This window comes from Montipora foliosa, chromosome 8 (assembly GCF_036669935.1).
Source record: "Montipora foliosa isolate CH-2021 chromosome 8, ASM3666993v2, whole genome shotgun sequence".
NCBI lineage: Eukaryota > Metazoa > Cnidaria > Anthozoa > Scleractinia > Acroporidae > Montipora > Montipora foliosa.
In genome coordinates, this window is record NC_090876.1 from 3169751 (window position 1) to 3186992 (window position 17242).

A 17242-nucleotide genomic window follows, 5' to 3' on the forward strand; every position below is an offset into this window, starting at 1 on the left:
AAATGTTTCAAGTTAAGTGCGTTTTAACGACCTACTTAACAGACGTCTTAGTCGTCTCAGCCGTCCAGTATAAAGACGAAGGGCACTAAACTGGGACGCACTTTGCAATGAACGGAGGTAGTGTGGCCCAGTGGTTAGGGTGCTTGCCTTGAGATCCGGAGATCCCGTGTTCAAGACCCGCTCTGGCCACTCGTTGAATTTGATCCTGGTAGTCCCTGGTTCAACTTCTCAGCTGCACTTGTAAATAGCCAACTGGCTTGCCTCCGGCCAGTTGGGATTCTTGTTGTTCTGTTCTGTCGTTTCGTTGTGTTTCATTGGCCCTGAAAAGCCCCTATGGGGAGCGGTCAATTAAGTATGTATTGTAATGAAGGGCACAATCGGTCTCCGAGGTACCCAGTCTCTTTGGTGATTTAATGCAAGTCTCTTTTGAAGAAAATCATGAATTTGATTTCGAGACGTCGAAGTTAAATGCGTCCCGTATTTATATTAATCGCACGTACGGCCAGACGTTTAATGCGTCTAGACGTCTTAGACGTCCTCTAGTATAAATACGGCCATTCCCAAACTCTAATGGCGGTGAAATTGTGGAGGTTGCAGGTCATTGTTTCACCGTTGTTCAAACAACGCAATCCTTTACTGTACTAATGCTAATTCAAAAGCAGTTTCAAGATATTTCTAATATCCATCCTCGTTACACTCGATCCTCTGCTTCAAACAATTTCTATACGCAAAGCTCTAGACTCTCAATTCAGCTAAATTCTTTCTCACGAACTGGATCAACTATCTGGAATGGAATCCCCTTAACCCCAAGAAATCTTAGAAAGAACGACTTCACTGGGAAAATAACAAGTATACTTTTCGATATTTGAATTTCTAAAGACTCTTGTCTCGAAACTTGCGAAGTTATTCATAGAATAAAGCATTTTGCCAAATGATATTGGACTTAAAAACTAAAAGATAATCTTAGTTCAATTAATCTACTTTAAACGCATTGAATTAATTCCCTGACACTGCTATTCCTGTTCTTTTATTTGAAAGAATCTTAACTTGATATTTGTGATATCCTTCATCTAGAGTAAACCTTTTCGTCAAATATGATTGAATCTTAAGATTATCAGCAATCCATTAACTAGAATTTCAATCTGTATTCCACTGTAGTAGCTCACATCTTTATAATAGAAACATTCAGTCGCTCTTGTCCTAAAATTTTATTATTTCCTTTCGAAATCTTTGTCATTGTAAATATATTAATTAGCTATTTTATTTTTTCTCCACCCAACTCAATGATTAGCCTTGCTAAATTTGGGTGGACAAACTTTTCATTGTAACTAGTATTGAATGAAATAAAGGTTGTTGTTGTTTGTTGTTGTTACATTAGGCCTAAAAAAATAATGTTTAAGCCTAAGGTTAGCATTTTGTAAAGGTTTGGGTTGTTCCAGTTACGGCAAAACAAAAACCTGCAACCTGTACTTTGCACCCTTCCTTGAAGTTGGGGACACTGGGACGCTTGTCAAACTAAAATAAATCATTTCTAGACATATCGGGAATAAGCAAATGTTGGATTTGTCCAACAAGTGTATGGTACCCAGAATTTCACGGTCAGCGCTTTTGGGAGCAAAACAGAGACTTAAGAGACAAGATCTATCAACAGTTTATTACGATTCTCTGTCGCCATTTCTTTTGCACAACACTTATTTATGGGAAACGACTTGTTTTCCCTGTTCCAGTGCAATAACGGTCAATTTTGTAAAATACTACTGAAAATATGAAAGATAAACCTAACAGATATATTATGATAAATACTCTATTTAAACTTTACAAAAGTACGATGGATTCAAACCATTGAATTATATTTGAATGTCACTTAACAAATGCTGTGATACCTCATAAGGTTTTCTACGCTGACGTTGTTATCGTAAGCAAGGGCCCCCAATCAATCTGAAAATTAACCCAGTGTAAAATACTTAACAATTATTCCATCAGCGCGCCGGCATTGGACAGGAGATGACTATTCTCGCATCCACTGAGCGCAAATAAAATATATATATTTAGTATAAATACACAGGTGATTATACAAAACCGCGCGCTCTCATTGGCTCGCTATCTCGGATTATCAGCCGATAATCACCTCGACGGACAAAATGGCTGCCAGTAGTCGTTTTGCCACTGTAAAGTGAAGATGATTTCGCGTTGAAATGTTTTTTTTTCTCTCTTTTGAAATAATCACCTGTGTATTTATACTAAAACAATTATTCGCCTCAGGCTCAGTGATTATCGGTGAATATTCACCTCGACTTCGTCTCGGTGAATATTCACCGATAATCACTTCGCCTTCGGCGAATAATTGTTAAAGAATATCAACGTTCGTTTTTGCCCATAAAGAAAGATATCTAAACTAGCTCGCAATGTAGTATCGCATTTCAAACATGTCCATACGCATTCACAAAGTTGAATTCGTAACTATGTACGGATGCGCTACGTCAGGAATTGGATCAATGACATTCACAAATGATTGATAGGTGCCAACAATCAACACCCCGAACCCCGTCAACATTAGGCCCCAGGCCGCCACTTGCTTGAGATCAGGTCTCTCTGGATGAATACGGACACGGAGATAGAAAGCTGGAGGCAGGATATAAATCATGATGGTGCTACCTATAGCGCCAACAAATCCCCAAACCATGGCCACCTGAAGTCGCAAAAAAAAAAAAAAACATTACATGTTAACGCGAAATTTGTTTTACCACAATAGAGTCCAGTTTCAAGTTCTCCATGACCGCTGAATAAAAACACTGCAGGCGCATTTTTACAGGGTTAGCCTCCATCTGAAGTGAATATATTCACAAATTCCAGCGAGAAGATGACTTGTTTACTACTCTGTCTATTGTTTAGTTTCAAATTTCAGGCCCCTTCCTGCCGGTATTTGTAAACATATTCACTTGAGATGGAGGCTAATCCTGTAAAATTGCGTCCTCAGTGTTTTTATTCAGCGGTCATGAAGAACTTGAAACTGGACTATTGCTTGTAATCTCGCTATCTGATCGACTAATTTTCCGTTGTCGATAAGAGTCTAGACAACGCAATGTAATAGCCAATCAGGAACGGTCATTTTGGGAAATAATCCAATCATATTGCCAGAAAGTTATAGACAACGCTTGCTCTTTCTTTGAGTCATGATTTTGGTCACACTCTGAAATAAAAACTTTCTCTGGCGTTGAATATTGTGGTAAAAAACAAATCGAAAGTGGTTCAGCGTTGTCTGTACTCTTATCGACAACGATATTCGTCATCACAGTGGTCAAAATTTGTTGTGGGCTCACGAGGCGCAGTAAATTCGTACTCGAGCTAAAGAACAGGAACAGTCCCTTTTTTGAGAAGGTTACGTTGCAATGACATGACAGGAATACATGTGGTATGGATGGTTGATGACATGGCGGCAAAAATGGTCGGTACCATCTAAAACTTTCAAAGTGTTGATTTCCGTTACTTTTACACGCAAATGATTCTCACATTGGAATTTACACAAACCTACAAATAACAGGAAGCAACTTACTTGAGGGATGTAATATGCCAGGATGTAACCAAAAAATACCAAGAACCCAGTCTCAAACAACCACATAAGCCTGGAAGGGCCTGTGCCTGTTACGTTACTTAAATACTCAAAAGACTTGATGGACGGTTGAGATTGGAGAAGACTTCTGTTTTCTATCCGCCAGATCAACTAAAAAATAAAGAAAAACAAAAATGACGTGTTTGCTCGAAAGGTAACACTATACTTGCTAAAACACTAGTACGACGCTCAAAGACCGCGTGGAGAAGGAAACTGCACATAAAACAAAAGGAAAGGAAATGAACTATTTAAGTGTATATATAGTCTTCGAAGGCTGGAGCACTAATTGGGGACACTGTAAACTGAAATCAACAAATTAATGCAAATCAAATCAAATGTTGGTTTTTGAGGAGAGAGGAAAACCGGAGTACCCGGAGAAAAACCTCTCGGAGCATTAAACAAACTCAACCCACACACGACGCCGACTCTGGGAATCGAACTCGGGTCACATTGGTGGGAGGCGAGCACTCTCACCACTGCGCCAGCTCTGCGAGATGAGGAATTAACACCTGGAGAGCATCCCAGCAGGTTGGAAGACGACAGTTGTGGCCGATGCGCCTCATGGCACAAAGATTGGCGATCAATGTTACACATCAAAGTTAAGGAGTCTTACCCTGTTGATGACTGCTCGGCAAGGAAAAATGAGGAGAGGAAAGCTGAGCAGAAGTGTGAGCGCCAAAGCAACTCGACCCACGTTTACGAGAAAATCTCTATGGGGATAATTCTTTGTGATGTCTTGATCCGTAAACTGTCTAAACTGAAGAAAACAAAGACAGGAACATTAGCTAAAAACTGTCTAAATGGCTCTGAAAGTGCACCTCACCTCAAATCTTCTTTATTCCGGCTTTTCCTCTAGCAAACTTTTCTGGAAAAGGGTAGAAAAATTTATGGGAATGCCAGCTAACTTGCAAGGGCATGCAACCAAGTATATGTACAAATATGCACAACGATTGGCCGAAAATTCTCAAGCTACTTTCAGAGCCAGTCAGAAGTAAGATAAGAATTTCCTGCTCTTTCCAGTAGCTTTACAGTACTTTTCCTTCTCCTTGAACTCTGTATGGCTTATTTCATTCCTTTTTTTACTATTGATTTAAGTAAAAATTTTTATTTGGTTTTACGATAATCCATAAAATTAAGCTCACCTGGAAAACTGCAAAGAAGCTCACTAGAACGTTCAGAACGTAGGTGATACCCATAGCCGTATATAGAATGATTCGCTTGTTGGCTCGCGTTTGAAAACGTAGTTCCCCGTGCATGGGAAGAATGTTGAAATGACAAGAGAAGGTCAGACCGGATATGGCAATAGCAGTTAGCAGTCCACCAAAACTTTGCGGCCACCACTGCACAGGATTCCTAACGTCGTCCACAGGTCCACCAATATCACTTTCGACTGACTTAAAAATTACCACACCGGCGAGGAAGACAACACACACAACACTATAAAATTAAAATTAATTACTGTTACAAGCTGACACACTTCACATTCAGTACAAAATGGGCTTTAAAGCAATTTCTTGTATTCTTATTTATTAAAATTATTTTGAAAGTTTTAATTACAGTGTTAGTCGAAGCATCATTCACCTACTTTGCTAGGAAGGGTGAAGTGAAAATAAAAATATCTTTAAAAAAACACTGTAACTTTTTTGGGGCAAAACAAATGAAATTGTAATTGAAATTGAAACTAATGTTTCGGCTGTGCTGTGACAGCCTTCATCAGATTAAAGTGTGTGATGTGCGTAAGTGTAAATAGATGAAGACAGAAGGTGAGTTCATACTAGCAGAGTAAGTATATCTTAAGTATGACCAGAGCTTAAACTTGCACACCTGAGATTGTCCATGTTACCGTATGAGCGTTCATAGTAGAATTCAAAGTATGCTTTCAAAGTAATTGCGTTGTCAATCAAGTTATGCAAACGTGTTTGAATGACGTCCGTTTCTGCAATGTGTTTTGATATAGTAGATAAGTAATCTCATAAGGATGGTTTGAACTTGACTTGAGAATGCACTTTGGCTTCTTTGAAGGAAATGTGTTACCATTGCCACAAAGTAGGCTACTTGAGCTGAAATTAAACCTGTTCACATCCGAAGAGGGGCTCAAGTGTACTTAAGGTCTTACTATGCTAGTATGAACCCGCCTAGAGTCAGTGAAGCAATGAATGATTGACACTCTATTGAGAGTACCTCTGATCATGATCGATCAGATCGTTATAACAATTGATATTTTTAATGTGTATCAGTACCTACCTGAGAACTGAAGTGAATCGTAATGCATTAAGACTCTTCAGCAGTGTTATTGGAAAAATCACCAACATCGGTATTGTCAAAATGACAATTTTCTTTGACCAGAATGAATGATGGCCAGAAAGGAGAATCATAATGGGAGTTATCTAAAACATTAAAATATAATGTAGTTAGTTCATAACCTTATGACAGCATTGGACATAACTGTCATTTATTACTAAGGGCACAATCTCCTGGTCTCCCAAACAGGATATCAAATCTCCCAGATAAAAACGACTTTGAACCTTTTAAAGACTTTGCGCCATTGTAGGCTGACAAATCGAATCACCAAGTTAAAAGAATTTGGTTTTTTTTTTTTCAAACTTGTTTCATTGAACGTTTCTTGCATTTCTTCATCTCCATGTATGAGCCAAACACATGTTGACAGAACTAAACAAAATGGCTCTCTTTATTTTCGTTTGTTACCACCACCATGTGACCAATTATTGCTTGATTGGATCTCCGTTTAACCAATTAAAATTCTTGACAAAAGTGCCCTGTTTTCCACCAATTTTCCGTTCAAGATTCACATTGGCGGGCTCAGTGGCGATAGATTTTTCTTGTATTATGAATGAGCTGCTGGGCTACAGGGGGTGGGTACATTTTTTCGGAGGGGGAAGGGGGAGTGGGTGGGTTAATTGGGAGGGTGGTGGGGGGTCCAGATGAAAAAAAATTCCAGATTCTACATCTCCAGAGCTTGGCATCTCTGCAATGAGTCTGCAAAATAAATGGTCTTCATTATATTTTAGCAGTAATAAGCCTTATTACCTGGTCTGCTATCAATATCCAGTATGCAACAGAGCAAAGGAAGAGAGAAACAATAAAGACTACTTGTGTTAAAATCTGAAAAATGAAATAAAACAAAATTGTTGTGTTAATGAACTTTACATTAATTTGATACTCTGTCACACCCCTCTTATATCCTATTAATAATAATTGTAGTATTGTCTTTTAATTTTTTAAATTTCCACAGATAGTTTCATGTAAACTTCCAAGTTCTATGAATGCTACAAATTCAACTCAGGAGTACAAGAAGAAAGTGAGTCGGTTGATACCTTCATTACTACCCTCCGCCAGCTCACTAAGTAAGACGTGCAATTATGGCACACTCTCAGATCATCTCATACGAGACCGTGTTGTGATAGGAATCAGAGATAGTGCCCTACAAAAGAAACTCCTAGAGAGAAAAGACCCAACCCTAAACTCCTGCAAAGATATGTGCAGATCGAACCAGCGAATCCACAGGCAAACAAGCCAGGGATATTAATCAGGCAGACAATGTTGATGTAGTTAGAGCAGCAAAACAATCCTCAATGAGGTCTAAGCAAGTGATGACGCCAGCCAGCTCAAGCCAAAACTATGATCGGAATGCACTCCCAACAACATCCTGCAAGTTCTGTGGTAAAACCCACATCTGGAAAAAGGAGGAATGTCCCGTATCGGGTAAACAGAGCACCAAGTGTGGAACACAAAACCACTTTGCAATTAAGTGCCCCTAGACCACCCGCCCAGGTGCAGTGCCAGCAATAGCAGCAATGGCTGCTCAGGTTTGTCAGTTGAATTACTGTTACGAGTTATCGATGTTAAATATGGTTGCTTTACTTTACTTTAATGGAAGTTATCCAAAGAAACTCTTCACCCGCCTGGTGATTGACAACTCAATCATTAACTTCCAACTGTCAACATTATGCCCTCTGACCTCTACATGTAAGTAGACATCTTTGGCGATAAGGACTTAAGCCTGTTAAAGCAAATAGCACCAACACTATGAAATCAAATTCGCCATAGTAAACAAAAGCCTTAAACCACTCCTGGGTGCGCCATCTATCCAAATGCTTAATCTGATGTCTATCAACAACAAGACTGTCATGTCACTGGAAACATGCTCACACACTCCTCCAAAAGCTGAAGACATCCTCACGTGATACACTGATATCTTTACCGGAAATGGCAAGCTTCAAGAAGAACTGCATCTCAAAGTAAATAAAGACATGGCACCTGTTAAACTTCCCGTCAGAAAGGTACCAGTCACACTTAAAGAACTGCTTCAAGAAGAACTAGACAGGCTAGAGAAGATGGGAATCTTGGCTACAGTTGATTGAGAAGTTCCTACGCATTGGATTTCTGCAATGATTGTTGCCAGAAAATGCAATGGAAAGATTTCATTATGCATCGATCCCAAACCTCTCAATGAGGTGCTCAAACGGAACCATTACCCTGTTCCACTGATTGACAACCTAATACCTAAGTTGGCCAACGCTAAAAGTCTGAAGTCTGAAGGCTGCTAGGGATGGCAAACTACCTCAGACATCGCTGCTCCACTCAGAGAGCTTCTCCAAGAGGACATAATGTTTCAATTGAAGCAACAAGTACACAGCACATGTTTCCAAGCCCTAAAGACTCTACTCACCACAGCTCCCCTCCTGAAGTTCTTTAACCTGACACAAGAGGTAAAGCTACAGTGAGACACGTCAGAGAAAGGACTTAGTGTTTGTCTGCTACAGCAGGGACAGCCGGTCGCATACGCATCAAGATCCCTAATGCCAAGTGAGCAGCAGTATGCACAAATCGAAAAGGAAATGTTGGCCATTCTCTTTGGAACTCAAAAGTTCAAACAGTACATATATGGATGCCCTATGAAGGTGGAGCCAGACCACAAGCCTCTGGAGTCAATTCTCAAGAAGAGCATTCTCGCTGCGCCCAAACGACTCCAGCAAATGATGCTTAGACTCCAAAAGTACGACCTCGATGTAACATACAAGAAAGGTGCCCACAAGTAGCCAGCCGACACACTCTCAGGAGGGCGTACCTATTGACAACATATAACACAGAGACCTGTGACAGAGATGTTGTTACAATAATGGACCAAAAAGGTGATGCAGAACAAGAATCAGAGCATATCAACGCACTCCAGTTCCTCCCAGTAACAGAAGAGACTTAGACACGAATCAAGGAAGTGACTGAGGCTGATGAAGATGTGCACACCTTAAAAAATTAATGATCATCAAGCAGGGATGGCCAGCAACGGAGGACAAAATACCAGAATCACTTGCACCTTACTTCTCATTCTGTGATGAGCTCACGATTCATGATGGGTTGATCTTTAAAGGAGAACAGCTAGTAGTTCCGCTTAAAGGCCAGACCCTACATCAAGTCAAGACTTCATGCAAGCCACATTGGCATACGGGGATCATTAAGACGAGCCAGAGAGTCCATCTACTGGCCAGGGATGAACCAGGAAGTGACGTCTACATATCTAAGTGTACAGTGTGCACCGACCAACCACAGGACCAAGCCAAAGAACCTCTGATAACACATGACCTCCCCATCACGCCTTGGTCAAAAGTCACCTGCGACCTTTTTGAACTGAATCAAAAGGACTATCTTATTACTGTCGATTACTACTCCAGTTTCTTCGAAATTGACCATCTGACAAGCAAAACGAGTAACAAGATCATCAGCAAGCTTAAACAGCACTTGGCACGGCATGGTCTCCCTACCATCCTCATGTCGGACAATGGTCCACCATTCAATTCAGGGTTCTTGTTAAGAGCCGGTAACCGGTTATTTTTACCGGCTGTTCAAGTAAATGTTACCGGCTGTTTCGCTGAAATATTTACCGAATGTTCGTCTGTTCAAAGGTGAAATTACATTGCGTTTATGTGAAAATATTGCTTTTCCCCTCCAACTAATCCTGTGAAGATATCTGGCACATGTTATCGCTTCGAAAATATACTATCTGTTAAATTTTGCCAACTCAACCCTCGAAACGATGTCTGCCATGTTTCCTTCCCACTCCTCCTGCGGCCAGGAAACCCCCATAACATTATTAAAACATGGCATCCACGCGTGGAAAACGACAGAAAGGTCTTTCGGATTTTAGTTTTCAACCAAAGCGTCAGAAAAGCGGTGGCGAGTGAAAATCAATGAAATAGCATAACCTTCTTTCCTTTTGCTGAGTATTAAATAAATTGAGCAGGCGCTGGCACGCGAACCATCCATACGAACGTCAAGTTAAGACTTGAGTTCGCTAGCCCATGCAGGGGCTTTTTTTGTTACCTGCTATTTTTGGTTTTTTACCTCCTGTGCAAAAACTCACCAAGAACCCTGCAATTCTTCAGGATTTGCAGATCTTGCTGGACAATACCGCTTTGAACATGTCACCAGCTCTCCAGGATTCGCTCAGTCTAATGGAAAGGTCGAGAACACTGTCAAGACAGCAAAGTCACTACATTGTACTTAGAAAGGTCACTGAGTCCTCAAGCAACCCATACCTAGCTCACCTGGACTGGAGAAACACTTAGTCTACCAACTGAGGGGCTGGACAGCACCCCAGCACAACGCCTATTTAGTGGGAGAACCAGAACACTTCTCCCCACGATCACCACCTTGCTAAAACTGGCAGACCCTACAGACAACCTGGAGAAGATGACACGTCGCAAAGCCAAACAGGCTCTATACTTCAATGTTAGCGCCAAAGACCTTACAGAATTGAACCCCAGTAATGCTGTCAGAGTCAAACTGCTTCACACTTCAAAATGAAACTCACTATGACTCAGAGCTCAGGTCCAAGGACAGGTTGACTTCCAGTCTTACCAAGTACATACTAAAGATGGTCAGGTCTACAGAAGAAACTGGAGACACCTAATTCCAAACACAAGACCCAATTACAGTCGACCCGCCAAAGCCAGTCTCGACTGACCCCACTGCTCTTGACACTGACACACCCAGCCAGCAACCATCTCCAACAGAGTCAGACCTACCCAACACCTCAGACCCCAACAGTGCTGACCTACCAGAGGAGCAAGAGCCCTGCAGAACAACCAAACCCCTGGCTTATTTGCAAGATTACGAAACCTCGAAACTGAACACTTAATATTTACTCGTTACTGTTACGACAATGAAAAAAAAAAGCATCGAAAGATTCAGCTCCTCTCATCTATAGAAGGGGGTGGGATGTAACGATGCATGTGATTATCATTGTAATAGGATACCGGTATATCTTTTGTACACTCGCATGACCTTTTCTATGATTAATTTTATTATTACACTAGTAAAATGTAAACATAGAAACCAAGAACCCTCTGTCTCTATTCTTTTGCTATACGCTATTACTTTGATACAACGATACAGAGATGACATGATGGAATGTTTGTGTTAACATGACATGGGGTGCTTACCATTTTGCCCAAAAATCCGGAAATTTCAGTTTGAGGTCAAATGGAAAGGCAGCTTTCCGGAAAATCTTTTCGGAAATTGTGGACAACCTCCAGAGGTAGTCCTCTTTTTCCGTTCGGAACAGAATTCGGGAAATGCTCTTACCATTTGCGAGAACCTTCCGTTTCCAGACCCTTTTCACAAGATCGAGTAAAATATGTGGGATGGAATGCTGTGTAGTAAATGGTAACCGCCATTCTCATCCGGTTGGTCATTAAATTCGGAAAATCGCTTACCTTTAGGCAACGATCATTCCATCCAGATTATTTGGCTAAATGGTAAGCACCCACGGTGTCAGATAAACAAACCACCCCTACTTCTTTGTCTTCTTTCAGTAAATTACTCTCCAAGATACATGTAGATGATGATCACGACAAGTTATCAAAATGAGTACCGATAATCTAAATAAGAAGTACACATACACACATATTTTAACAAAATACCATGTCACCACTATAGAGCAGCAAGCCTCTGCTAAAAAGGAGGCCAAGCTCTGAGCATGTACCACCCAGAGTTAATACCACCTCACTGTGGAAAATATAAGAGCACAATATTATTAACAAGATTTAATTCTGGCATAAACTATACTTCAATAGCATACCTTTCCCTTGTTTCCAAATGCAATGTAAGCCACATCCTCAACATTTCTTATTTTCCCTTGGCAATATCTTTTGCTGTTTATGATTAAAAATGCTCCATGTGTAGATGCCATAAGAACGCACAGCAATACCACTGATGTCACAATAAAACCTCCTTGTTGAAAAGCAAATGGTAGTGAAAGAATTCCGCCCCCAACCATGGTTGAAATAAGTGTAAATATTGATGAGAATACAGTTCCAGTCCTCTCGTGATCATCACTGCCTGTGATATGGAGTAGTGGACTGGAGTCTGTGACAAATGAAATTTCTTCCTTGCCCTCATCCTTAATTTCTAAATGTTCACTGTAATTCAGAAGAAATTTGTTGGATAAATAAAATAAGTTTACTTACTACAAACCTAGATAGAAAGAGTTGGGGTTTTTTAATTTTTGATAGGGACAGATAAGACACTGATATTTCTCCCAAATATTCCCTACAAAATCCTAAAATATTGTCTGATGGTTTTGGGGCTAACATCTGAATCAAGAGGTCCCAAGTTTAAATGCTACTTGAGGCACCTTGTCTGAAAAGTCTTTCTCCTATGAAGTCTCTCCTTTTTTTACATATCACTTGACAGCAATAATGTGGTCAATATAAATAAATGAACGACAACTTCCGTTACATTAAAAGCAAAGATAAAGCTAAGATAATTGAAGGGCTGGATGCAAAAACCTAGTAAGTGACAATTCCGGTCGATTTTCAGTTTTACTCAAAACTAGCCCAAATTTTGCAAGTTGACTGGAAATGAACTTAAGAACATTGCCCTGGTATTTTTTTTACCGATGTGAGCTTTATTTTTGAGAAATAAGCTATGCAAAGACACTATCGGCTTCGCGTTTGAAAACAATGGAATCAGCGAAGCGACACTTACCGTTTATTGTTCGATGTATACATGATCGCAGCAAGTCACTACATTGGTAGCGCAATCGATTAGAGCAAAAGATAAACGAATTTACAAGGCGATGGTTCGACGCGCTTAGGGAACTTTTTTTTCGTTCGCACAGAGCTGTTTAATTCTTTTTTTTCTTTCCTTGTTTTATTGGGATATGAGATCTGATGTACATGTGAGAAAATCTCAACCAAAAGGAAAACATAATAATAAAATAATGAATGAAAGTGGGATCTTATAGTTAACGTTGCAGTTCCTCAATCTATTTAGATTACGGCGACTGCAATTATCAGAGACAGGAAAACCCAAACCAAGCAAAACATGCTTGGCATAAAGGTGGGTATACCGCCTCATGTTCGGCGACGCCTTCCTTGCATGACAAAAGCCTAAACCTATCTCCCCAGCACTCTTGTAGACTGCTCTGGATCAGGAAAAGTTGTACGCAGGTAGAAGCCATTTTTGGCAATCTAAAAACCTAGCTCTTTATCACACTACAAGTTAACCAACGGCCAACATCGTCCTATAATGGAAAGAGAGTAGGTATTTACTAGCTCTAACCTCCTTCTTTCCCTAGCACTTGATTCTGCCTGTATGTGCCGGATCAGACAAGAATAGAGGAAGATAAAGAGCATACATGATGTAGCACTGGCACAAAAACAAAGCTTGGGGAAGTCGCCATGAGAATTAACGGAGCGCAAAAGCCAAGAGGTGAACCCCAATTAATAAATTCGATCACAAAGCCTCCAAACAGAGGGAAGGGTGGGAAAAAAAAGTTCTGTTTGAGATAATTAAGGTACTCATTGTAGTTATCTTTGAAAGCTGGAAATTGGTACTAGACCTTTAATACATAAACAGGTACCTAGGAATAAACCAATGCCAAATAACTTACCATCCAGTCCATTTTGGCCCATAAAACGATTGGGATAAAATGTTGCACACAGTCGTGCAATATAGATAGATTTTGTTTATTGTATTGGTTGTGTTATGAACGCACAATGAATGGGTTAGCCTGCGTAGCAAGCGTTCCTGTTCGACAGAAGAGCTTCGAACCGATTTTCTGCAAACTGGCCGCGCGAAAGTTGGGGCAAGAGACTGAGGGAGCGTTCCGTCAGTCTCTTGCCCCAACTTCCGCGCGGCCAGTTTGCGGAAAATCGTTTCGAAGCTCTTTTTGTCGAAAAGGAACGCTTGCTACGCAGGCTATGAATGGGTATGCATGTCTTGTACATGTTATGTAATGTCAAAGTATAACGTGACAGAGGAATAACAACCGAAGGTGTCACGCTCCATTAACTGTGCGTTACACTGTTATTGTAAAACTTTATCCAGTTATTTGAAGGAGAAATTAATTAGCCTAATGGATATAAAAGTGAAATTCGGGAGATGAAATCTTATGTATGCATGTGAGAATCACAACCAAAACAAAAACAAAGGTCAGACAAAGAGTTATTATTAAAGAACCAGTCAAACAAGTTTTCAATCTCACAAATATTTTACCAATGACCCAGTGTGACATTTGGAGACAAAAAAGTTGCAAAAATTTTTACATCATGCCTAATCTAAGTATATTGTACAAAAGACGATAAATAGAAAATAAAGGTTCTCTTTGGCAAAAGTCAAGGCTTATTATTGTACATCTAAGTCTCAACCAATAAAACTTAATGCCACCAAACGGGAATGGATGAAGAGATTGTAAAGTGTTTTACTGTGTGGCTGGCATTTCGTTGCAAGCAGACATTTTAATTTTGATTTGAAATTCGGCAAGATGTTTTTCAACAATGATCACTTTTGGTGTATAAAAAACAATGAGGCGATTGTACCAGCTGCGCTCGCAGATCATTGATGCATTCGCGGATATCAGTTACGTGATATAAGCTTGTTCTAGCTAGATAAAACTTTTACAATTTTTTAAGTGTTCTTGCTGAATCATAAGCCTTGTACGAATTATGAACAAAAACGTTTGACTGCCATCGAGAGGCTAGGTACTTATCATAATACATGCTTTAGGTGCTTTAACCTCTTGAACTTATCGGCTCCGTTAGCAAAAAAAATTTTAAACTAAGTGTGCGTTCCTTTGGGATGATCCGAAAAATGATCAATGGATCCAAGATCACTTTGATCACGGTGCATCAATGGAACCGAAGAATCCCTTTCTCAGAGTGGATTCATCGGTTCCTTTGAATCATGCACCGTGATCCAAGTGATTTTGGTTCGGATCATCCCAAAAGCTAGCAATTCCGTTACGAAAATTATACCAAGTTTGAACGACGCAATGAGCAGGGGATGTCAATCCTTTTTTTACCAAATATGTAACCAGCCTGTATACTTACTTGGCTACACTAACAGCGGAGTACTCAGCATTTATAGATCTCACGCTTGGGTTTCCCTCCATCATGGAACGGTTTCTTCTTGAATGTGTCGCGCAAAATCCTCTGTCACGTTAAAGGAACCGGAAGTACAAATTGTCGTGTTCTTCCGGTTATGCTGTGTCCTTCCTTAGAACTCAGTCTTTCTCGTCTTCTTGTGACGCATGTATGCCTTGTATGAGTGACCGAAGGAAACGGTAGATTATTAGTATTAGTGACTCTTCAAAATGAATGTTTTCACGAGTTGTAAACTGTTATCAAGACTGGGGCAATCGACAGTAAGCGACTTATCCCGTTAACGAACACGTTCATTGTCCGTCGTTTCTAGTGTGTTTATTCTAAGATGTGTTCTCCACAGTCAAAGTTCCATATCCGCGTGTCTTGAAGTCGTGATTTTGGTTAAGAGACACCGATCTGTTTGAGTGTTTCTCTCTGTTATCGTTCAATCTTATGTTTGGATTCTTATCTTTTCGTAGCCAGTAGTTCAACAAGGACTGATAAGGAGTTTAATACGGCTTCAGTCTACACAAGCAGAAACTCTGGTATGGAAATGTACTTTAAACTTTTTACACTTCAATATATATTCAGCAAGCTACGTAGTTCGAGGACACTATATATCATCTTACTTACCGGCTTTTTAATTTAATGGTGCGCACTAATTATGGCTACATCCTTCGTTTCTCAGAGCTTGAAGGAAACGCTTTATCGCATTGTACCAGAGAAGCAAAAAGAAGTTGCTGAATTCCGAAAGACGTATGGAGATAAAATTCTGGGAGAATATACAGTCGACCAGGTACACTTGTCACATCTCATTGTCGCAGAAATTTCGTCATAATACAAATTTCCTGAATTTTCCTATAAAATAGAGAAAACCGTAAAACTAATATCTGTTTGATAAATCTGCCCTCAATGTACGTCTTTCCATTTCACGGATGTGAAAGATGACTTTGTACTTCTGAAAGAAAAATACATGTACTAGCTAGCATTTAAAAATGCAGTGTAAGCTGATGTGCGGATGTGCAGTTGCGTGCGCACCGGGTGCCGTTCGCACAAATTTAATTTTTTGAACATGCATTTGCTGTTTAAATTTTTTTTCATCTACAAGGAGTAAAACCAACTATTGCACTCAGCTTTAATGGCCACCAGTTGTGAGTTAATATTTTATGAGCTGTTTCACTTAAACATTTTGATTGACAAAGTGAAAGAATGGTTATAGTCATTTGTAATTTGTAATTATTCAAAAGGAAAGTGCATTGACTTTCATGCAGTTGAACACCTCCTTACTCTTTTCATCCTTATTTTAGTACAAGTCTGTGGGAGGCATAGGCCATTTTACGGATATGGTGGCCATTTTAAATCCATTGTTTCAAATAGCTATTATGGGATTCTAAGGGGGCAATTAGTATGCATTTGCCCCCTTAGAATCCCATAATAGCTATTTGAAACAATGGATTTCAAAATGGCCGCTGTATCGGTAAAATGGCTTATGGTGGCCTCAAGGTTAGTGCCCTTGATTCGGGATTGAGTGGTTCGGGTTCGGGCCCTGGCCAGGGAGATTGTGTTGTGTTCTTGGACAACACACTTTACTCTCACGGTGCTTCTCTCCACCCAGGTGTACAAATGGGTACCAGCGAATTTAATGCTGGGGGTAACCCTATGATGGACTAGCATCCCATCCAGGGGAGAGTAGAAATACTCCTAGTCGCTTCATGCTGCAGAAACCAGGATAAGCTCTGGCCCAATGGGCCACTTGGCTCGTAAGCAGACCTTACCTACCTACCTTAGTACAAGTCTAAGAAGGTGTGCCTGGGTGGTTTTATTTTACCATTCATTGTAGCTTATGTCCTTGATACTGTCCCCCAGAAATTTGTGTGTGTATTTGCTGTCTAGTTGTGTCAATTGACACTGATGGCAGGGATTAGGCTTGGCTACAATAATAAAAAAAAAAACAGCTAAATCTATCCAGATAATCTCCCAAACATGTTCTAGAAATCTCAGAAAAAGTTCTAAAACTCAAAATTTTACCCAAAAAATCCCAAAATTCTGATTCAAAATATCAATATTAAAGATCCTTATAAGTTAAAACAAGCTGCCTACACAATAGCTGTTGTGGATAACATAAGTTGGTAATTGTACTTTAAGTAGGGTTATTTAAGTACGAACCCATAACTGTAACAGAATTAGGGGATACATAACTGAATGGTTAAACTGTTCTGCTCACTGTTTTGTAAGCAAAAACATTATT

General features: G+C 40.0%; 2 protein-coding genes across 2 annotated transcripts in view; one reads left to right on the forward strand and one right to left on the reverse strand.

The window, feature by feature from the left end:
- Positions 1-1635: 1635 nt before the first annotated feature.
- LOC137967590 (uncharacterized) lies at positions 1636-15092 on the reverse strand. Its single transcript, XM_068814106.1, has 8 exons — positions 14962-15092; positions 11709-12048; positions 6659-6733; positions 5855-5997; positions 4753-5047; positions 4224-4367; positions 3554-3721; positions 1636-2689 (listed from the first exon to the last, which is right to left on the reverse strand). The coding sequence occupies exons 1-8, from the start codon at positions 15024-15026 to the stop codon at positions 2441-2443; spliced, it is 1479 nt and encodes a 492-aa protein (XP_068670207.1). The 5' UTR covers positions 15027-15092; the 3' UTR covers positions 1636-2440.
- Positions 15093-15140: 48 nt separating this feature from the next.
- The window catches only part of LOC137967591 (citrate synthase, mitochondrial-like), an 11571-nt gene continuing 9469 nt past the window's right edge, over positions 15141-17242 (forward strand). The window contains exons 1-3 of the mRNA XM_068814107.1: positions 15141-15275; positions 15474-15539; positions 15683-15790. Coding sequence (XP_068670208.1) covers positions 15225-15275; positions 15474-15539; positions 15683-15790 — 225 coding nt within the window. The 5' untranslated portion in view covers positions 15141-15224. The remainder of the gene's footprint in view (positions 15276-15473; positions 15540-15682; positions 15791-17242) is intronic.

Excerpts from the sequence above, each read along its gene's own strand:
- LOC137967590 (XM_068814106.1), bottom strand. The coding sequence starts at position 15,026 with ATGATGGAGGGAAACCCAAGCGTGAGATCTATAAATGCTGAGTACTCC. Across the intron at positions 4,368-4,752 it reads GCTTCTTTGCAGTTTTCCAG|TTTAGACAGTTTACGGATCA; the intron begins GTGAGCTTAATT and ends TGTTTTCTTCAG. Across the intron at positions 3,722-4,223 it reads GCCGAGCAGTCATCAACAGG|TTGATCTGGCGGATAGAAAA; the intron begins GTAAGACTCCTT and ends TTTATTTTTTAG.